This window comes from Eschrichtius robustus, chromosome 17, assembly GCF_028021215.1.
Source record: "Eschrichtius robustus isolate mEscRob2 chromosome 17, mEscRob2.pri, whole genome shotgun sequence".
NCBI classification, from domain to species: Eukaryota; Metazoa; Chordata; class Mammalia; order Artiodactyla; family Eschrichtiidae; genus Eschrichtius; species Eschrichtius robustus.
The window spans coordinates 8,876,019-8,900,170 of NC_090840.1; the positions used below are offsets into that span (position 1 = coordinate 8,876,019).

The window sequence follows — 24,152 nt, forward strand, 5'->3', positions numbered from 1 at the left end:
TTGGGATATCTATTTATTTTAGGGAAAAGACTTATTTTAACTGAAGTTTTCAGCTTCAACTTAAAAAAAAAAACTTTAGATAAAAGCTAAATATTGGTTTTAAAGGTGTTTAAGAAAACTTTCAATAATCGTAATTACAAATTACCTATTGTGTTTTATTCTGAAACCAAAAAAATGTGTTCTACCTTCATGAACTGCTCCAGTTCCCACAGGTTCATATCTATCATCTACATCACTTCCTGCAAAGACACCATCTTCGGGCTGCAGTTCTCCTGCTGGTCCGTCCTGTTCTTGGTGCAGGTCCTCTCCTTGAACAATGAAAATGAACAAAGTGACACAGGTCTACAGCAAGGGCCCCAGGCAGCAGCCAACACAGACACAGACGCCCCATCTCAAAGGCTGCCACATACCCACTTCAGCTGCTCGGCATGCCCTGCCCCTTTTCTGGGCCACTGCACTTGCTGAAACTCTGTCCTCTCTCTGGCCAAGGGCTAGTCCACCTGAGGGGGTAACAGGTCTTCTCTCACTAGGCAATAAACTCACCAAGGACAGGGACCTCACATATTTTGGCGACTATGTATGCCCAGCCCCTGGGGCCATGACTAAGCCATAGGTAGTTCTCAATACATATTTAATAAGTGAATAAATGAATTCAGAATTCTTACTATATTTCCCTCTTTAATTATCACTAGGTCAGAGGGAAGGTCACCTTGCAACCTTCCACTGAGAACTGACGTAAAATTCCATGTAACAATCTTAAGTAACTCTCTGCAAATATTCTATTACAAAGAACATCAGGCCACCAACTAAACCGTATGCCAGGTCATCCGCACTGGTTCAGCTGCATTATACTTTGCTTCTAAAGGTTCCTATGTTTAGCCTTTAAGTTATGCTAAGATGCTCATTTTCTCTTCTGAGACTTTCACGATACACTGAACCATTCTGCTTCTCTTGTGAAGATGATGGACATGCTGCATTACTCCACTGCCACATGGGTTAGCTTGTCATCGTGGTGTAAGACATTCTCCCAGTAGTAACTTGCCATGGCCTCAAGCAGAGGACGCTCTGGATGCAGCACTCTAACGCGAGAACTCAAGGGAACTAGACTTAGGTGTGCAGTGCAGTATTGCTCTAGGAGTGTGCGGTCTGGGATATCTGACTCCAGATCTAGGTCTGTCTCTAGACCAGCTGTGTGACCCTGGGAGAGTTACTTGATGACTCTGTGCCTAAGATTTCTCTTCCATAAAAAAGAAATAATAAGAGTACCTACTCACAGCATTGTTGTGAGGATGAAGCACTTAGAAAAAAGCCTGGCCCATAATAAGTATTTAGGTTTTATTGCTGCTGTGCTGCTTCTGCTGTCGTTAATATTTTTACCATCATCATCTCAGTAATAACAATACTACTACTTCTACTGCTACAGAACTGCCCCCCACCACACTGCAGGACAGTGTCCTTAGTCACTTTACTTCTGGTGTGGCCCAGGGATGCTCTCAGGTGTTACTGGACTATCAGGCCCTTTTCTGTTGACACTATTTGTTTGTCTTCTGTCTTCTCATCACAGCCTGCTATCTTGTTTCTCCTCAGTTGAGATCTTCTGCTTCTCAGCAAACCAATCACCAATTCTTCCTGTCACTAACCGTACAACTCTTTTTCTTCTTTTCTTCTTGCCATGTTCCTTTTCCCTCACTCTCATTTACTCAGTCTAATTTTACAGTTTTCATGTGAGCAGGACTGAGCTCTTTCAGCCATCTACTCAATGGAAGCCCCTGCTCTCATAGGGAAACCAACCGAGCACCGTACACTGTCTGTGAGTCTCCACGGCCCAGGGACAGCCTGCCATGAGGAAAACAGTCTCCTGAGAGTTTGCTAGACCTCACCGGAGGCACTGCCATGCCCTCTTGCAGCTGCTGCACCAACTCTATGAGGTAGCAATTATCCCACTTTGAAGGATGAGGGGCTTGAGGAACTTGACTAAAGCCACACAGCTCATAAATGCAACTGCAGGACCCAAACCTGACAATGAAATACAGAATAACAGGGACAGAGAGTCTACTTTAGAGACGGTGTCAGGGAGGCCAAGTTTGGTCTGATAAGATGTGAAGACTGGAACACACACACGCACACACTAACAGAAGAGAGCGCAAGTTAAAGGCCCCGCGGTAGGGACAGGCCTGGCAATGACAAAGAAAAAAGGGAAGGCCAGTTGAGCTACAGAAAAGTGACCAAGGGGAGAGAGAGACCAGGGCCAGACAAGGCACAGTGGGCTTGGCCACATCAAACAGGGGGTGTAGAGGAGCAAAGATGGAAACAGGGGCCCAAGTGGATGGGAGGAGGGGATGGTGGTAGCTGACACACGGCAGAAGTCAAAATACGTTTTGGAGGCAAAGCTGAAGGGACCGGCTGATGGATTACATATGAGGGGAGAAGAGGAGAGAGAAATCAAGGAAAACTCCCAGGATGCTAGCTTAAGCAACTAAGTGGACAGGGAGACCATTACCTAAAGACTAGAATAAGAGTAAAACATTTTTGCAGGTGAGTAGGGGAGCTGTGAGATGGAGAGGAATCAAGAATTCAGTTTTAGGAACATTTTAAGTCTGAGATACCCATAAAACATACAAATAGAGATAAGAATACGCAGTTAGATAATCCAGGAGCTTAGGTGAGCGATCAGGGCTGTAGATATATTCAGAAGCAATATTTAATATTTAAATAATATTTAAAGTCATGGCCTGTGATTTTCTAAGGAGAAAGTCTTGATAAAGAAGAGGTCCAAGGAACACAATCCAGTGCTAGCCTGGATTTCTCTCTCCTCTGTCTGGCATCCTGCACCCACCCACCTAAATGTCTACCACACCCTTCACTTCCTTCTTCCCCTACCTTTGGAACCCTTGGTGAAATTTAGTTTGACCAACCATCTCGACTCACTTGTGTCACCGGTACCACCTCCCATCTGATCTCCCTGCTGACATCTCCTTCACCTTATTTTTCACGCTGACAGAATACACAACACTCCTTCACACCTTCCAATGGTTCCAACTCCTCTTAGAATCAAGTAAAAATATTCTTCCCTTAATCTCTCCACCTCCGTTCAGACCCTTTTGGCCTCTGGACTTTCACACATGCCATGCCCTTTGCTTAAACATTACTCTTTACTAATAGCATTTGCCTGGCAAAGCACACCATTCTCCAGCTCCTAAATCAGTATGTCATTTTCTCCAGGAAGCCTCTGCTAATCCCACATAGCATCACGTGTTTCACCATCACAGCACTTACCTCAACATATTGAAATCAATCATGTATTGAGATTGCATCATCCTTGTGTTAGGTTAAAATAAAAAATTTAAAAAAGATATAGGACGAGAAAGCCTGCGTTTGCTTATACAGGCAGATATGCTCAGGTGAAGTAGCTTTTCTAGCTGAGAAGAAACTGGTAATAAAAGGACACAGGCTCCTAGACCCCTAGCAGCCCAGGGCAAAAACCTACAACTCAGCCAAAGCTGGTCTCCCCAAAGGAGCACAGATGGAGCTGGATGGGATGCTTTACATTTAACCCCAACATACCTAAGACTGAATAAGATACTTTAGCTGGCCTGCAAAAGCCCAAGTTAAATGACAGGGAATTCTGTTTGTTTTTAAGAAACATTATTTTTTTCCTCTAGGACTACCTTCAACTCACACCAAACCACTGGAAGTATCCGGATATCATGTGTTCTGCCCTCTTCAAAATCCTTCTGTTACATTTTGGGGTTATATTCTGTGCTTTTATCAACAGATGCTTCAAGAAACAGTCTTATAAAATCTTAAAAACACTGGTTTCTATAGTATCATTTAATATTCTCTGTACAGAACTTAACATAAGAAACTTTTTAGATTCTTTAAGTAAACAGCATGTTTACTTCTTCTCTAGTAATATGACCTACATAATTTAAAGTTTCCCCTTTTTTGCTTTGGCGGCCACCCAAGCATTCAGTATAATTTGAGGGCTGAAGACAGCTCCAGGAGAGCCCATTACAGCTCCCTTGGTTCTGTTCTATTCCCCTCCTCCCGGTTGCTGATGTATTTGTTCTGGATGTATCACTGGTCTCTGTTTGCTTATTCTCTTAACAATAAAATGGGGTAAAATAAAATGAGTGTAGTGTTATTTTAGAAATACTTGTCCTCCAATAGCTTTTTAAAAAGCCCACTTAATTATTATTTAAATTTCAAAATAATGTCCAAGTCATTTTAGGTAATTAACCATTATTTTAGTAATGCATGAAACATAGATTTTAATTCATACCATGTTCTGCGTATACTGTTTCATCAAGAAGTGACTGAACTTGTTCTTGTACTTCATCTTCAATATTCTGAGGCCCTAAAATAATTAAAACATAACTAAGTAGAAAAAATCTAGACATTAACGTAGAACATGAAATATGGCCTCCACATATACACATTAAAATGAATATATTGGACTAATCAACTATGTACCCTTTTCCTATCAGCTTAGCCCTATTTTATGTTGGCAAATATGGTAGATATTTAAAGTTGGGTTTATTTTGACAGCAGATATAAATGCTAAACGACTTCATAAGATTTTAAAACATAGGAAACTAACTCGGATTCAGATTTCTCTTTAAAAAAAAAAACCTCACTCAGAGCAAAATTATTTCAGTTTCTAGTTAACAAAATTCACACTAACGATAGAAAAAGCAAATGGGAAGGGCAAACCTTTCAGAAAAGGAAGTACTGGGAAATAAAGACAAAATGCGGAAGAAGAGGTCAATAAAATTAAAGTACATGGTCAACCACTGTCTTTCCCAATAGTCAGGAGAAAGGGCTCGCTGGCTGGTGTGAGGGCTGGGATGGTTGGCTGCCCGCTCCCAGAAGGTGTCAGGAAGCGTGAGTAGAAGACCTTACAAGACAATCCTCTCAGCTTTGGAGAACCTCATCTGACAGTCACATCTGTCATAATGTAAATTACAGACATGAACAACATTAGTAATGACATTGCAACTACACTGTGGTGCTTATCGGATTATCAGGCTTATTGCAACATCATACAACAAACAAGAAGCTATAATTACATTGACACTATTACAAATTTTCTAACAGACATCATCTATGTTCACTAAATAGAAGTAGCACCAGATGTAGTATCATGAATGCCATCAGATGAGATAATGCCAACGACATCAGTTATACTGACAAACTAATCTTCAGTGACAAAAACAGAGTAAGTTAATCTGAACTTCAGATTGAAAAAAACTGTAAGACTCTACTATGCTAATTATACTACAAAACCATTTCTAAAGCACAGAGTGCCTTCTATTTTTATAGATGTTTATATTTCACAAACTACTTTTATACATATTCTCACAGAATTATAGGAGACCTTCCCAATCTCTGTTCTTCCCTCACACAATGCCCACGATAGCTTCCTAGCAGAGTTCCCAGTTTTACAACTGCTGACAGCACCAACCACAGAAAATATAATGTGAGTAAAGAGGAGTAGAGATTGGAACTCTGTTCCTCTGCTTAAACCCTTCAATGGCTTCCTTTGCCTGAACAGATGAAAATCTAAGTTCCTTGAAGCCCCAGAAGGAAATGCAAGACCTCCACAATCTAGCCTTCACATGCCTCTCTAAAATCATCTGCTACCAGCACTGGCTTAGAACTTGGTGACTGCGCCATGCTGTTTCATCTTTCCACGAGTCTCTGATGCCCCTCCTTTCCCCTGGGGATGGTGAGTAAAGGCAAAAAAAAAACAAAAACAAAAAACACCAGGCTGCAGTGAGTTAAAAACTAAGTGTAAATAAGGCAAAAAAGCAACTGCAAATTCTTCTTTCAAAAGTGTAGCTAGTACAACAAGGAGAGAGACTGGAGGGCAGATGGAGAGAACTATAGGGATCAAAGGGGTGGTTATTTCATTGTATTTTAATGAAAGATATGTACCTCTGTTTATAGAATAGGTGGGTAGTCAGAGAAGACAGAAGGTAAAGACCTAGGTAAGAGGAAGGTTGAGAAGGCAACGTTTAAACTAAATCAAATATCACCAAGAAGTTGAAAAGGATATGAGGTGATAACAAACTGAAGGACTTAGGAGGACAAGTTATCAGTAATATGCAAAGAGTAATATGAACAAAGAATAAAAAAAGGAGGAGAGAAAGCAAATAGTACATTTTGGAGTAAGTACCAGCTTTGAAAACCAAGATTTTTAAAAATTATAAATTAATCTAGTACAAAGTAAAATTGAAGTGCTAAATCCAAATATACATTCAAATTGTAAAACTTAAAAAAAAAAAAGAAAAACATCACTCTTGCTCTGAAGCCATGGTATGATTACAGCAATTCTACAGGAATGGGAGAGAGACAGGAAATTCTCCTGGGATTATTTGAGCAACAACAAAAAATAAGAGCAACATACTGATTTTTATTAAAAGGAAGGAAGGTAAATCAAATAGTATTCACCAGCACCTAGTGATAAAGTCAGCCCAAGTATTGATACCATCTGGACTCAGCAATAAAGTTGCCAGTAAATATGCAGTGTCATACCTAACACTTCCAATAGGTGGCAAAATGAAACCAAATTTTTGAGAACTACTGGGTAAATGAAAAATGTACAGAAATTAAATAGTACTTTGCAACAAAAATCAAAGCACGAATAGGAAATGACAGTAATGGAACCAAATTTCATTTACCAATTTATTAAGAGACTTCAGGAGTTTTCATCCTATGGGTCACAGGCCCTTGAGTGACTGAGGAAATACTTGAAATGAGCTATGAATTCATGCAGATGTAAAACAGGCTTCACAGAGGATCACACGGAGGCCTGAGAAGTCTTTTGTTGTAGACAGGAGACTCATATTAAATAGACTGGAAACACAGTAGACCTACTCTATTAAATAATGTGACCAAACTAGTGTGCAGTACGTGTGTAATTTTACTTTCAATGTAATATGGCACAGTCGTCCTGGACTTGGAATCAAGAAACATGGCATTTAGTTCACAATGTTTCTAACTATGTTCAGACAAGGAGAAACCTCCTGTGCCTTGGATTCTTGATCTCAAAAATTACAACGATCCTGTATAAACTTTTTCTAGAAAAGAATAGAGTTCACTATAAAATTTCAGAAGACAAGAAGAGAAAGCATTTCATTATTCTGCAAACATTGTGAAACAAAATGATGGGTAAAACATGACTGTGGAAAGTGCTACCTGGGATACCTGGCAGCTGAGGTGCATCCAGTCAGAATTAGAGGAAAGCTTACCTGGCCCCTCCAGAACCTGATCCTGCAGCCAAGGGTACGGCTCGGCCTCTTCTGGTGGGACTGTTGGCTTTGGAGCAGATCTTTCTTTAAGGCCTGCATTTTTATTCACAAAATTAACTTAAGGTTTTTTTCCTTTTTTAAAAAATTTTTGACATGTTAAACCAAGTAAAACAATGTTTCCAAACACTTCATCAATACTGCCAGTAATTCAAAGTTTCCAAGACTTTATATTACATGAAAATGTTGATATGCTTAAAAACTGAAGTAGGAAAATAGTTTGTTCTTTAACTTCATCTGGGCCTTTAACATCTCTTTGCCTAAATTAACTTCTCATTTAAAAAATAATAATAAATCATTGTTTGAATCTTCACAAATCTCTAAAATATAGTCACAAAAACAATAAGCAAAGTAAAATAAAAAGTCATATCTGAACTTGCCAAAAGAAAATTCAGTATGAGTTCAATCTCCTCTCGTGTTCGTAAGGGACTAATTAACTTCTAACTCTTGGACTCCGAATTCAGCAATAAGACAATTAAGATACTCTGGAACTTTCTACTGTTATTTGCATGCACTCCATATTTTGATTTATATATAATTATTCTTCTTGAAAACTATAGTTAAATATGAGAGGAAATAATACATAAGTCACTATATACAATCTTCTAAAGGTAACATTTATGAGCAATATTATTCCATAAAAAAATACGGAAAAAAAAGTTATGTTTTTCCTTTTTTGTCTTAAGGAAGATAAGACATCAGGGTAAATTAACATGAAAGATGATTTTTAAAGTCAATGCTGGTCTAAAATCTATTATACTGCTAGTTCTTTGATATTTTATATGTAGCACATTAAAATACATCCTCAATTAAATACAACTATTTAGAAAACTAAATTAGATTGTCATGAGCCTGACAATTCCATTTATCAAACCCTGGGCTCTTCGGTACCCCACCGAGAATCTTGTACCAAGAGTAGCTACTATAGAGCATGTGTTCTGCATGTCAATAGCTGGAATGAAAAGGTCAGGACAGAACTGAGAGGCCTTTTCTAATCTTACGCAGCTTTATACAACTCAATGGAGATATACTATTGCATTCTGGAAAATCCTCATTTCAATGTCACTTACTCTTCTGTTTTGGTTCTTTATATTTTCCCTTATTGTTCCCTTTTCTATAGCTCTTCATTTTTCTCCCACTGACAAAAACACCCTCCCACCATCCTCTCCCAGATCCTAAAAAGACATTGAAACAGATTCACAGGATCCCACCTCATCATTTATATTTCCTCTAGTTACTTATTTCTGATACGACTTACCCAAAAAACCTAACGTTAGAAAACAAACACCAATACATACAGTCGTGTTCTACTCCTAACTAGAGATTCCTGAGAAAGCATACACACATAGGCACAGATCCTAATTGTAATTCACTTTCAGGGCATGGGGGTAAGGGATGAAGGCTTATTAAAACATCTCATTTCAAATTCCAAATTCAGGGCTGAAAATTCCCATGCCCTTTTCCACTTAAATAACCCATGCTTACGTCTCTTAACTGTTACTGGAACAGGTATGGACTTACGGCCAAGTTTTGCTGAATGAACAGGCTAAACTTTGAGTCTTCAGAATCAAGTCATTTATCTTTGCACTCTCAGCATCTCAGAAAACACCTGGTACATAGCAGGTGCTCAATAAACTGCTGCAAAAGGGCTGAGCACACCCCGTGTGTGACTGCTCTGCTCTTTAAAGGGCTGCAGACTCTCTGCAGGGCCAAGGCTATAGCTGCACCAGCGAGGCTTAGGGCTGTAGAGGAGGCAAGGGGGACTCACATCAATTTCCCTGCTACTATTTACCAACGAGATGCCTATTTGTGCTCTAGCGGCATCCACCATTTCAGTACCACAAGCCTAATTTGCCCGGACGGTCCGGTTTGTCTTTTGTCCTGGTATAATGACTTCACTCTCAAAAGCATCTCAGTTTGGATGAAAAATTACAGGGTCATTCTTCACTAATCCCATCTGTAGCAGGCTTTCAAAACTGTGCTCCATGGGTTCGATAAGCAGTAAAATATTCCCCCATCAAACAATAAAGATTTAAGCTGCCTGAAAATCCCGTTCTTACTGGATTCCGAGAAAAGTTTCATTTGAAAAAAATTTTGATCCTAAAAGTGCTTGAAAACAACTAGTACATCAATATTCAGACCCACAATGCCCCTAATAAACAGCTTTCTCTAAATCAGCTGGGAGTTATTGGTCTCTAAAATTGACACTGTAAAACGTGAAAAACAACAGGAGAAAGCAAAAGCGCATAACAAGAGAAAATACTGAGTAGTTTTCTTTTCTGTCCAAAGCAGCAGCTGAATTGTAAATGTACTAATACCTGGTCACAGCTATTTTCCAGAGGTGAAATCAGTGCAAAAATAAACTATTTTGTAAACTTCAAAGAAGCTGAAGATCACATTAACACATCTCTTTCCCCAGACCCTTATAAACTTCCTAATATTTAACAAAAACACATTTTAGAATAATTCTTACTGTTTTGATAACCTATATGGAAGCTTTTACTGTGATGTTTCCAAGATTTTTTGTTACCCAAGTCCATTTTAATCCATGAATCCATGAAGCATTCCCCAGAAAATAGTGGTAAATCCATGTCTCATACAAGATTTTAGGCAAAAAGTAAACAAAAATTAAACAAGAAAAATAAATAAAATAAGGCAAAGGAAAGGTTTTCAAATTGGATTTATTATGAGGTACACATGGCAAGGATACAGCTCCGAAATAAATCTTCAACATCAGGTTATGAAATGAATGTATCGGTTCTGATGTCGATGTGACTGCAAACAACAAAACACCGACTCACGCTGGCTTGAGCAAGAAGGAAATTTATTATTTAACAGCAGGTCGGCTGGCTCTCAGCCCTGGCTTTGTCTTCAGGGCGGCAATCCGGGCTCTCCCAGCTGCAAGCTCCTCTTTCAGACAAGACGATGTCCAGAAGCAAAGGACCACCTCTTGTTCTGCTTCTCTTAGGCTTGAGGAAGTCTTTCCTGGAACTTCTCACCATTCTTCCCTTTCAGTTTTAATAGTCAGAACCAGAACCCACTTCCATTCCTAAACTGGCAAGAGCAGGAGGACGACCACAGTTGTTTGACAGTGATTATCTAGGGCTGAATGAACGTTGCACGTCAACCATGACAGCTCCTGCATGATTTGGAAAACCAACTAGTTCCCTTAAAACACACCTTGTTTTTAGTTCTTTGAGCACATGAGACAAATACGGAAAAATTTTTTTTAATGTTTACATTTAATAAATGTATAAATTTTCTTCCAATTGTAATTAAAAAATGGATCAAGTTATAAAAAGTAAATGAAATGAGCACTTTAAATCAACCATTCATAGCAAATTTAATTACCTGATACAATTACTCTAGCCCAATATCAGCTTACTTCATTCACTACTACCCAACTACACCTGACCATAAGAGGAAAGAATAAGTGGATTTCCTTCCCATAAATACGTAACATTTTAAAGGTTACTAAATTGCATATTACATTCATTCATTCAACAAATGTTTAGCACCCACTAATGCAAAGCATTGTTCTATAGAAAAGCAACACACAAAACCCCTACCCGCCACAGAAAGGGATCAATTAAAAAGATAAGAAACATGAACTCTTTAGAGTATACCACTTGGGGAAAGTGGCAGGCCCTTAGGGAAAGGGGGCGGGACTATTTACAATGAACTGATGAGGAAAGGACTCGCGGAAAAGACTGGAACAGATTCCTGAAGGACATCAGGGATGTGGCCCTGTGACTTACACCGGGGAAGAGTCTCCAGGTAAAGCTCTGGACCAGCAAGTACAAAATTCCTCAGCAGGGAGGGTGCCGGGAGTGAAGAATGACCAGGTGGCCAACACAGCTGGAGAGCACGGGCCTGAGGATCAGAAAGGTCCTGGACATGGGACTTCCCTGGCAGTCCAGTGGTTAAGACTTTGTCTTCCCACGCAGGGGGTGCGGGTTCAATCCCCAGTCAGGGAGCTAAGATCCCACATGCCTTGCAGCCAAACAACCAAAAACAAATAACAGAAGCAATATTGTAACAAATTCAATAAAGACTTTAAAAATGGTCCACGTCAAAAAAAAAAAAAAAAATCTTTAAAAAAAAAAAAAAGAAGAAAGAAAGGTCCCAGACACCCGGCTCGTACTCTGAATGAGAGTGAAGGATTCGCTTTTCATAAGAATCATATACAAACTGCTTTCTCAACAAAATGTGGGCCAGTAAGGATTATACATAGTATGATGCTTCATAGGCTCTCACAATCTTAGCCCATAAAAGCTAAGACATTTTAAAAATTAGTTTCTCAATCTTTGATTTACTAATTCAGTGGCATACAGAGGAATAAAAAGTTTGATCTTACCCATCCAGGTTACTCCAGCTGCTGCGATTCTTGCAGGCAAGTGCTCGGGGCTGCTGCTGTCTCAGATGCAAGCAGTCTAACATGTTAGACTGGGGTATAAATCAATATACCCCAAGAACAGCCCTAACCGGTACACGAAACTTGAGAAATATTCTGGGAAATCAATAAACCAGAAAGGCACACGTACTGATTTGCCATGCTATCCTTGCTGTTGTTCTTCGCTTGTATAATCAGCAGGTACAATCTTGGCAGGTATCCCAAGAGCAGCCCTACTGCCAGGAACTGTAAGAGCTTCCCTGACATGCAGTTAAGAGCCATTCCATATTCAAATCATTTTCACATGACCCAAGGCGGACAGACAGGCTTCAGGAAGAGGATGACATAAATCTCAAAAGAATTAAACACTGCCAAAAAGATTCCTAAGAGCCTGGTTTCAGGACCAATGGAGGGACTCCACAAAGATGGGCTTGGAGTGGACTCAGTTTAACATCTCACAACAGGAGATCATGTGTAGGAGCTTAGGAACATCAGCCAAGAGGGCTGCCTTTGAATTCCATTTGAATCCCATCTTGAACACATTCCCACTGCTACAACTTTGGTCTCCACAAGTATGGAAGGCGGATAAAATAGTAACTCATTAGAAGGCTTTTAAGAATTAAATGAGATAATTTAAACCCAGAAAATACACATTTTCCCCATCAGTTAATGTTTTCCTTTATTTCTTCTAAAGAAACAAATCTACCTCTCCCTCCCGCCTGCCTTGCACACATACACACAACATGAACAAAGCTTAAGGCAACTTACAAGGTGGTTAAAACAAATTACTGAAAAAGCTTCCGGGTTTTTCCTTAAAAAATTTTTTTAAACATTTTTCACCTTTCTAATATTACTAACAGTGTATACAGACCTGAAATATATTTTAATTATCTACTTTATATGTTAACCATTCAATAAACATCCATTGAATGCCTGTTAATGTCAGTTACTATGATAGGTACTGGACATAAATCATAGTCTAATAACAAAGTCCCGGAATGAAGCAAAGTGAAGAGCATGATAATTGGAAGGCACACAATCCAACCACCTGGGAGGATCAGAGAACGTGAGGACAGATGTGATGACTTAGCTGGATACTGCGAGAGAGGCAGAAGGCAGCCCACCACACAGTGGGAGCATGTTGTACGCAGAGGGGAAGTGGGCAGGACAGGCAATAGTCCAGTTTATTTTTTCTCCATCCCCTGTTTAGCTCAGAGCATTTCATTGTAGGGACTGTATCCGCAGGGCCTAGAACAGCCCCCAATACACTGCAGATACTCTGAATATTTCTTCAACGAATCAATAAATGGGAAATAGAGATGACACAGCATGTGGGTCTTTATTTCATTATCAAAAACAACACAGAAACTTTAAGTATATGCCTTCCTCTAATCTCTTTGAGAAGAAATATTTGAGGCAAGGAAGAAGTGACAGACAGACCTCTATGATGGATAGATGCTAATAAAGAGTGATTAAATACATACATGAAGTGAAATCAAATGAGGTATGAAATGAGAACAAAGAAAAATAGATGATTTTCTGCTCTGTAGGGCTTAGAAAATGGAAGCTTTTGCAGAAATTGATTTCTACGTAAAAATGACATCCAAAACCAGTAATAAACATCTAGTTCATGTGGTTTTATCCTCAGGCAAATGGAGAAGGTAGGGCCTGACACTAAAGATTGTTACTGAGGATTTTTTCCAAGTACCCCAAACAAGATGTGCATGAGAATAAGCCTTCTGGGTCTGCGATGTAATACTCACCCTTCAGTTTCCTAAGAACAAACACTTTCTCTTTAGACAGAGCCAGGGGAAAATGTAAAGAGCTTAACAAAATAAACTAATTCACCTGATAACTAAATGGCAGTATTTATCAAATGGCAATATTCTCTTACATTCCTTTAACTGCCTAAAGTTATTGTTGACCAAGGGTTGGGATGAGTTCTCTCTATTCCCAGGGCTCTAACTCTGAGATACCCATTCAGGCTCATCCCATTCAACCCTTCATATCTGGGCGGCAGCAGGAGGCATGGGGTGAGGAGGAGAGAAGGGGAAAACAATTCCAGAAAGTGCCTGCCTTTGGTGCGGATGAAATACAGGGTATAAATATTCACTGTGTGGCCTGCCCTGCACCTAGTCCCCCTTCTCCCGGTAAAAGCGCACTCATTTCGTTGAGGGACCGGTTCTCCATCATCCCAGTTTTAAGGGTGGCACTCACATGCCCTTGGTCTTGCAGTCACAGCTTGGTTACCCCATCCCCCATTCTGTAAGAATTAGGAATAAATAGGCGCACCGGGGACTCCAGGCTGCCTGAGAAGGAAGGCCACCTCCTGAGAGAGTCCAAAGATGGAGAGAGAGGTCCAGACCACTGTCTGAACACCCAGAGCTAGCATAACCAAAGGACAAAAACCACAGCTACGCCTGGGCTTTACAGTCACGTGAACCAATCAATGTTTTTGGTCCACGTAAGCTAATTGGAATGGATTCACACACGTAACCAGAAGAATTCTGGAAAATACTTAGAAGTAAAGCTAAACGTGTTCCTAATATCCTGAGGAAGAATGATGAATGCTTTTTCCATAGAAACATAGTTACACTGAGACTTGCAGAACTGGAAATTAGGAATTGAATAGGTTTTTGTGGACTGGATAGAAAACCTCTAAAGACCATAAAATCGCTTCTATGGAAAAATGTGTTCTGGATACAAAGCAAACTTATAAATAGTTTTTCACACTTAGACTGGGTATGAAATTTCTCAATTATACCGTATACTTAAGACTACACTTTATTTCTTCATAACTTTTTTCTAACCTTTACATTTCACATCTTGTGTTTCCATGTTGTAGCAGTATCCTTTAAATAACTAAGCATTCTTGCAGTTTTATACATATGTAACATTTAGAATTACTTTTATTTGCCCGCTCAATGATCTCAGTAAAACAAAGTAGGACCCAGTACACCCATTTCACAATGATACATTAGTTACAAAGAATAAAGAACTTAACTATTTGTCTCACTATCTGTTGATAAAAGGAGTGGGAATCATAGCCACAGTGCTTCCAAACTTTTAACAACTGACTGAAACAACTTGGTAGAATTATTACCATTGTTCTGACAAAAGAAAGGGAAGCACGAGTGCTAACAACATACCAGCCACGCATGCACAACCACCTTGAGGGAAAGGAGAGAAAAACCAGCATTTCCAAGATGCATTTTATAGTGAACTGAGTAACCGATTTGGAGAATTGTTACCAATGGGCATTAACAGAAGGAACAGTGAAAGACACAGGAGAAAGGAATAAAAGTCTGGAGACACAGACTAAATCAGCAGACCCATTTCATGGAAAATGACATCTACAGTTAACTTAAATCACTAAAAAAATTTTGTTTCCTTTGGCCGTGCGGCATGTGGGACCTCACTTCCCCATCCAGGGATGGAACCCGTGGCCCCTGCAGTGAAGCACAGAGTCCTAACCACTGGACCGCCAGGGAATTCCCAAACCATTAACATTTAAAATCATACTTGTTTGCTATCTTTCTTTGTTTTCTAATGGAAGTATATACAGGGAGTCCTTATTACCCAAGTAATCATTATGAGAACCTCTGAAGTTACAAAGTTGGATGGCTACACAGGCCATAACACTACAAAATACTCTCTATGAGCCAATCTCTGGCAGAATTAATTCCCCAGGATTAATTCAAACTTTCATGCTAACAGATTTATGTCAATTTCTTTACCAGTCTCTCCCTCATTTTGAAATGCTGTGGGACCACCTATACACAATGCAAATCATCCATAAAGTAAAACTGAAAATCTTGAAAAAAATAAGATTGCAAATAGTTGATTACAAGCGATGTTAGAAATAATTGAAATTCACACACAAAGCCATTAACCAATGAAACACAGAAATTACATACCACAACTGAAGGAAAAATATCAATGATTATAAAGTTCTTCCAAAGAAAGTATTCTGAACACTATAGGATAACAGATTCCTGGAAAAACTGATAAGCTCTCAAACATTTTTGTAAAACTGACCGTCTTTACGATGACTGCTACTCACATGGGAAATGTTATCATACAAAGGAAAATTATGCCAAGAATGTCATTTTTTAGAATTCTATGCATCACCTCTTAGTGTAGCTTAAGTAATGTTAGTGATATAACAAAATACATTTATACTCAGTATTTAATTTTCACTTTTCAGGACTTTTTCTGACTCCCAACTACTTCAAGTTATGTAATTTTTGTCCCTGTTTTTCATTGACATTTCAAAAAGGTGACCTTTCTGGTTTTAATTATCCTTACATAACAATATGAAGCAGCAGAATATAGAAATAACTACATACCGAATAAAAAAGTAAGTAAAACTGAGAAAGCAAGTATAATTTTAACCCATTAATCATGACCAAAAGCGTATTTCCACTAAGTTTTTTAGGTGAACAGTAAGGGCCAATGCATCTGAGTAAAGTGTTGCCTCAACTTCAATAAAATTCAGTTGAAATCTTTATTTACTGAAGAAAATGGAAGGAAAGAAAAAAAAGAAAGTAAGCCAATTCCCAGTTCTCAAGGGCTCTTGAAATATTTTTAATATTTTAGGACAGGAGTTTCAATTCTTGAGTTGCTATTCAAAGGGAAACTCAATGATAGAACTAAAATATTTCCAGGTGCTTTATTAAATAGCAACAGATAATGTTTATATGCTTACGCTGATTAGGGTTAGTCTAAATTTTTTTCACTGATTTCTTAGAATTTAGCATTTATGTACTTTATGCCCTACAGCCATTGACTGTCCTTCAAAAACCAAGGTAAAAATTATTAGAATGCCCTCAGTAAAGGTCATTATAATTTGCTGCCCTTCTCTACAAGGGAGAAAAAAAAAAGTTATCTGTACAGAAATTAACACTTAAAATTTGAAACATAAATTTAAAAACTCAATCTATTTATCTTAGCAAGACCTAACATCAGGATATATTTTTTAAAGATTGTAATTTTATATGGTCGGTGGATATAGTTTTGCTTCTCATTCTGTCCAGTTCTCAGAGTCTCCCTCTTCTTCTCCCAGAAACCCTTTCCTGCAGGAAGCATTTCATGTGGTTTGAGAGGGAACCCCTCAACCCACACCCAAAGCTTTGTGCACAGGAGCTAGCCTGTCCCCGACTACAGGAATGGTCACAGATGCTTCCAGGCCTAAACAGAACAGCCAGAATCTCCCAGGACTTTCCTCCCAGGGCCAGCCCAGAAAACTGCATCTTTGTACAAGGATGGCTAAACTAGAAAAATGTGTCTGGGGCCCCCGAGGGCCACCCTCCTCATCAAGTGGTAGCACCTCCATATAGAATAAAGTCAAGTAGAAATCAGCAGAGTCAAGATTTGAGAAGAGAGCTAGGAAGAAACAGCTGATTACAGGTCTGTACTTGGGATCTATTCACCTCAAGCCATTGCCCCTGTATTTGCCACCAAATGAGCCATAAAATTCACTGAGGTTTACTGTGCTCCTATAATCAAACTATAAAAATAATAAAATCCGGACTGATCAACATATGAAGCCCCAAGTTAACCCATGTGACAATTTCTTTGGGACTCAGTTTTTAAACAACAGAATGATAGGATTGGATTAGAGATATTAGACTAGATATTCTCTAGGCCTGCCCCCTTGCTGGATAATTCTATTATGTCTGTTGGAATTTTTGTAACTAAATGTACAGGTGTTTGATTTTAAGCAGTAAAAGGTGCCAGCATATTAAAAAAACAAAAACACAATACTTTTAGAAAATTTTGCACTTAACGCTTACTCATTTCTGATTTGAAATATCTTTAATTGGGCCAAAATCTCTGTTTTTAAAGGCTCTTCAAAGAAGAAGGTGAAGAATTATTTCAAAAATAAAATAAAAATTTTGTGGCAGCACTTATGATTCAGTTACAACAAATCAGGTTATTCTTCTCAAATTCAGTAGCTGAATTTCACCAGCAGTCACGGTTACAGAATTAAGACTTCATGTAGAACAGCACAAACCATTTGTAGAAATGCATTTCTTATAGAAATTTCATTTTATTAAATGTTTTCTGAACTCAATTTTGATCTCAAATTTGCAACTCCTTAGAAATGGTAAACAAGTATGATCAATCAAATATGAAAAATATATGCCATTCCACCAATATAACTGAAAAATTGTGTGATATAAAATGAAAGTATATCCTAATTTGAAATAATTAAAGCCTTTCTGTAACTAGTTTGAGTCTGTAAAGATGTCACAAATAAGCATTCTAAAATTGTTCTTCTACATAAAATTCTTTAATCCAGGACTGTTTCTAGAATTCTCAGAACACAGTGAACACTAAGTATTTATTGGGCAGCAGGAGAAGGTGGGGGAGGGATGGTTGGAAAGGGAGAGGCAGGGTGAGGGGTGACGAGTGAGGCAGCACAGGGGGGTGAAAAAGGAGGTAAAGGAGATGTAAAAGACCGAGGAGGAGAGATGAAAAGGAGTTGAATGGGGAAGAGCCTGGGGAAGGAGCAGCCCCCTGAGAGGGGGGCAGGGGGAGGGGGATGGTGCTGGCTGGGCCTGGGGAGGGAGACACGCAGGCAACTTCGTGAGGAGATGCCCTGGGAAGAGCTGGGGGAAGGAAAAGGGGATGGAGAAAGGAAGTGGAGAAAGAAAAGGGTAGCTGAAGAAGAATGGGAAGCAGGAAAGCAGGAAGGCAAAGGAGGGAAGAAAAACAACAGCTAACAGAGAAGAAGATAACCTCCTACCTACCTGAGTATTTATCCTTCCTGAAACTTACAAATCACTCTGCATATAAATACTATTTAAAATTTTAATATTCTTGCTGAACTCCAGTGAAAATATTCTGTATTAATAAATCATTACAATTCATATTATACATATACATTTACCTGATGCACGATCAATAAGTTAATAAAAATAGACGTTATTACATCATATTTTTATTACATATTTTTTTAAAGCTTCATCTTTTAAATTTCGAAGCATGAGACAGGTACCTCAATTTCAAAGAATTTACTTGGCTGAGCACCAATAAATATAGTCAATGGCTAAATGACACATCTTCCCCAACCAGAGCAATACCAAGTTTTCTATGCCCTTCAGCAGCAAATCACGATGAAGAATATGACCATTTCCTGGGATACCGCTGTTGCAGCTTTAGTTCTTTCTCTTCTGGTTGCTTCCCTTTGCTAAGTGTGCCTGTTTGGCAGAACTTCTCCCTTCCTTTCTATCATCTTTGTCTTTGGGTGCCGCTTTACCAGAAATATCCTTGATATTTGTTGATTTTTTTCTATTTTCCTTGGTTTTAGTACCTTTACCTAGTCCCGCTTTCTCCTTTTCTTTGTCCTTTTTAACCCTAGGAGACTCTTTCCTGGAAACATATGAATCCGCAATTTTCTTCTCCTTCCGGTAATCCTCTTTTTCTTTCTTGCCCCTTTTTCTCTCTTCATGCTTACTTTCCTTCCTTGACTCAAGCTTCTCTTTTTCCTTCTTGGGCTCTTCTTTAGTGAGTTCTTTAACTTTCCGGTTTTCCAATTAAAGGGAAAAATGTTTATTGAAGTCATCTCTTAATTCATAGCAACTTAGTGCAAAAGTATTGCCTTTTTTTCTATCTCCCCACAAACATGAAATGACCATTCAAAAAGTGCCTTTCATCCACTAGTTTTAAATTGCCTAAAAACAGATGCAAACCTCTATAAAGTATCAGCTATAAAAGAAATGCTAGAAACTTGCCATCATTTTTCCAGCTGGCAATATAGTATGATTTGCCTCAAAACAAGGTTAACATGCAATATTAATAAAATGAGTCCAGCCATAAAGGCAGCACTTTACACAGAGTGTTAACAACTCACATATCACAGCTATGACAACATAATTAAAGGAACACTGACAACGTAGGAACAAATTTTCCATAGCTTGCAAGTATTTGTACAAAGATAATTTAAAAGTCTTTAGCGCTAACAAAAAAAGTATGTCCTGAAAATATCTGTGCTTGCACTCCTTGGAAACAAATATAACGCACAAATGAAAAGTTAAATACCATTTAATTTTCTTAGTTTAGAAAAATACAATTTCCATATGAGTACAAAATTTTAAGTTTGTTATCTACAGTGTCTAAGATGACAAGGAGAACTTCTTTTCTGCTTCTATTCAACATTATGAAATCAGTATTCCTTTAAGTATATTTCCCGTTATTTTACGCAGAGCCACTCCAAGCCAACATCTATGCTGTCCATGCTCACAGAAGAGAGAACAGTTAAACGGAATATACAGGTGATTCCAAATCTCACGTGAGGTGCTGCTTTCAACCTGCTTTAAATAAAGTTGAACAGTGCTGCTAGCAAAAGCTTTGAATTTCACCTTCTTGATTCCTCATTAAGAAATCGTAAGAGAAGCAAGGTGTTACTGTATAATGTAGCATTTAAGCAGAAACAAAAAAGAGAAAGATTTCTTTAATATAATAAAACGTGGAAGATGTTTCTGCCCATCAGAATCATGTAAAACTCACAGAGTACAAAATGTTATTCGATTCTTCCTGACAATTTTATTAAAACCTTGTAAAAATACAGAATAGAATTCATAAATCATCAACCATCCTCCAAGTTCTCATTCTTCTTCAACGCCATTCAGAGTAACATAGATAAGCCACACTGCAAGAGCAGAATGCTGGTGCAATGCTGGCACGTTTTACTCTGCACACAGTTTTTAAAATATTAAATCTTTAATGTTGAATTTGCCTCTCTAGATCAAGGAGTCAAATTATACTTTATTGGCCATTTATTTCATAATAACTTACATAAGAATAAAATGGTAAAAATTCTGTTTTTCTTCCCGGGAATTATTCAGGCGGGATATCAGAGTTAAAACATTAAAATTTCCTAATCTTAAAGTTAAAATACAAATCACAAAACCCTGTAAATCACACAGTAAAAGTCTCACCTGTTAATGTTTCACCAAAATCAAACTACATACAATGTGCCAAGCACTTGAACGCAAAAGAGGATTACAAGTTTATAAAGAAAAGCATGCACTTTCCCCATGCCCCTCTCCCTAAAGGACAGAAATCTTTACAAGTGAACAAGAAAAACCAAAGGAATATAAAATAAGGCTGCAATGATAAGCTGTTAGCCTACACAGAATGGTTGACGGGTGTAATAATTTTTAATGAATCAAAATATCAAACACAGCAAATTCTATACCGGCATAATGAAATCTAAGTTTTCATTTTACTGAAAACTACAAGTTGGTCCCACTAGCTTTTATTGTGCTCTAAGACAGCATCATCAGAGCTTTTGGAAAAAGGAAATCAATCATTGATGAACTCATCTTTATTTCCGACAGTAACTAAAAAATTTAGACTAAAGAAAGGTTTTACAAGGTAGATAGGATGTGTATACTGTGAATTTAATGTGTGGTTTAAAGACTGTTCCAAGGTTTTGATAATCTGAAAAAGGAAATTACTTAAAATTATAGGCCCGAGGCAGAAAACTCTTTAATGAAACCTTGATAAAACTACTTACAACCAAAGGTGCACCCAAAACCAAAAAGCAATAATGTTTAGCATTAGTAGCTGCATCTACAAAACATTATCTATAAACTGTCATGCATTTTCAAGCATTAAACTTGATTCACTCAAGGCTAATTTGAAAAATGGAAAATACCTTTAGCCTTGGTTTTTCTCTTGGCTACCCCACCAGGTCCTTCTGTTGGTGTTTACAAGATGAAAATATGTTACAAACAGAAAATATTAAGGTAATAAAAAATAAGTATCTATAAAATAGTTTCAATTGCTGCAACTATTAAACAAATTTACTTAAATTCACCATTAAAAAAATACACTCCTGCAACATACAAATATCTATCATTCATACGTCATTTTAGAACCTTACTTTCACTACCTATAACCGAAAAATGCATTTTAAAAAAATCATTGATTTAATCAACTTCACAACCTGCCTTAGGTCTGAAAGAATTGTTGGCTTTAGAGATGTCTAATTACCACAGGCATTTCCCTCTCAGTGGTACCTGATGCCAGTGGACTTCTGCTTGGACACAGATGATCAATTACAAGCACCAGGGGTGAAAGGACCTGGGGACCTTATCTCCCTACTCAATCATCACTGCCACTCAAAAAAAGGATAGCATATTTTGATAGAATTTTACTCTTTACTGTCTGAATAGTCATGGCTTTTCTCCCATAGTTTCAAACTTTCTTTATAAAAAATTACATAAATAAGAATTATACTATTATGGAGGTATATACTAACTTTTTTACTCTTCATCTAAAAACTCTGCAAAGGCTTTCTGTTTCTTCTCTAGGCAAATGAAAGTTCTGATAATGTGTTTATTTTTAACCTTCTAACAAATGTCAGGTACCATATACCTCGCCGTACACTTTTTCCACCCAGGCTGTACCTAGCATCCCAACCAACTGATGTTCCCAATTCTATCTCCTGGTCACATAAATGTTATTTTACACTCACATATCAGCAAACTTTCCAAAGTGGCGTTCCAGGTTGCCAATCCATTTCCTGGGGACACCAGGGTAGGAGGTAGGGTGATTTCTGCTCATCCCCTGTGGAGGCAGCACCATGTACAACCTGTCACCCTACAACTAAGGTCTGAAGTGTCCCAAGAAAGCCCCTAAGCCCTTTCACACATACTCCTGCTGGAAACTGTGGAACCCCCTCTGTATGTTTCTCAAAACCATAATCACACTCCCACTTCCAGTATGAGATTTTTTTACTCCTATTCTGTTGTTTGAATCACCCTCCACTCCTAAATCTCTTCCCCTCTCTCTGTTCATGGCAATTTGTTTCCATCAAATGAGACAGTTAATTTGAGAATGGCAATTTATTTTGGTTGAGATATCATCATTGTCATTCTGGAAAAAAAGTATTAGTATATCTTACCAATGACTACATTAAAAACAGAAACGTGAATTAACTGTTCCATGTGGCTATCTGTATCTATCCAGTTACTTGATATGCATACATAACCAAAACCAGTGTGTGTGTCTAACAACTATTTTTCACAGACAAAGCCCAATTCTTTCTTAAACTCTAGCAAAAACAGCATACCACCTTGTAATACCGAATGCTATCTTGGACCACTCCCCAAGAAAGTTTATTTAGGTAAAATGTCAAACTTATTCTTGTAATGACAACCTTTAAATACATGGGTATTATCCGGTGTGCAAAAGAAATTAGCATAAAGCATTAAAATACACTTATAATGATGCTAATGTCCCCTCCTGATTCCTGCATGTTCTTGACTGGGGAGGCCTGGATTTCCCCTTAGAAAGCAGAATGGTGGGAATCAGACGATCCCCCTACCCCTCCACTATTATGATATAGTCAAAAGAGCTATATTGATGAAAAGGCTAGAGTTAACATAAATAAGCCAACATATTAGATCAACATCAGATTAGTTGATTAGAAACATGAAAATATAATAAGTACTTGATTTACAACTTTTCCAGTTTGGGTATAAATCCCTAATGTGATACAAATTAACAATGTGCCACTGTACTATATAAAATTCCAAAGTATCAGCCTAAGCTGTCTTTTCTGAACTTAAAGAATATATTCAATCATTTTTCAATATTTTTGACACGACAAAGCCTGAACAAATAATTTAAACAACAATCATCATATTCAGTCTCTGAAGGAAAGAGTATAAACAGGAAAGAAAGCACAGCACTTGGAAAACAGAAGGTAATACAGGAGCCCGTCAGTAACAAAAAAAGAGGGGAGAGTCAAGAAAATGCAGGGAATGAATGAATGAATGAATGAATAGAAAATGCAGGATTCTAAAACTCAAAGTAGCAGTTGTAGAAAGGAAGGAATGAACAAAGGGTTAGGATGAGGACACTACTGAATTCTGTTAGTTAGTAAATGTCCCATATACAGTTTTACAAGGAGTATAAGAGGCGGTCATGTTACAATGAGAAAACAGGTAGAAAGAAGGGTGAGCAAAACCCCAGGGTTGCCCATCACGGCCTCTCTTCCCTCCTTAGAAGAAAACTGATCATCTATGGGGTTTCCCAAGATTCTCAGTGGGCAGAAAAGGAATAAGAGTTTGAAGAATTTGATCTGCATTCGTATGTTTTGAGGGCTAGGAAACAAAGGCATGTCTAAGGGTAGAGAAACTGAGTCAGCGAGAGAGAAAGGAGGCGGCCAGAAGCAGGAGGTGCAGACCCAGGGCAAAGGTCAGCTGCTAGAAAAATGACCGATGAGAGAGGAAACAACGATTCAAAACACTTCTCAGAGTAAAGAAATGCTGTGCAGAGTAGAGAAATGATAATGGAACCCAAGCCATTAGGATGTGGCTGCAGTCAAAGAGAATGGCAAAAAAAAAAAAAAAAAAGTAATCACCATGTTGTTTACTTCTTTTTTGCCCTGTATGTTTATTCTGATGGTTTTAAGGTGATTACTGTTAATA

General features: G+C 38.2%; 1 protein-coding gene across 3 annotated transcripts in view; it reads right to left on the bottom strand.

The window, feature by feature from the left end:
• Window positions 1-24,152, bottom strand: part of ASPH (aspartate beta-hydroxylase) — a 220,290-nt gene that overhangs the window by 147,112 nt on the left and 49,026 nt on the right. For 2 of the 3 annotated variants that reach the window (XM_068525741.1, XM_068525743.1), the window contains exons 4-6: window positions 7,254-7,346; window positions 4,283-4,357; window positions 186-308 (exon numbers count right to left, since the gene is read on the bottom strand). In XM_068525741.1, coding sequence (XP_068381842.1) covers window positions 186-308; window positions 4,283-4,357; window positions 7,254-7,346 — 291 coding nt within the window. The remainder of the gene's footprint in view (window positions 1-185; window positions 309-4,282; window positions 4,358-7,253; window positions 7,347-24,152) is intronic. The other variant, XM_068525742.1, reaches the window with a different exon arrangement.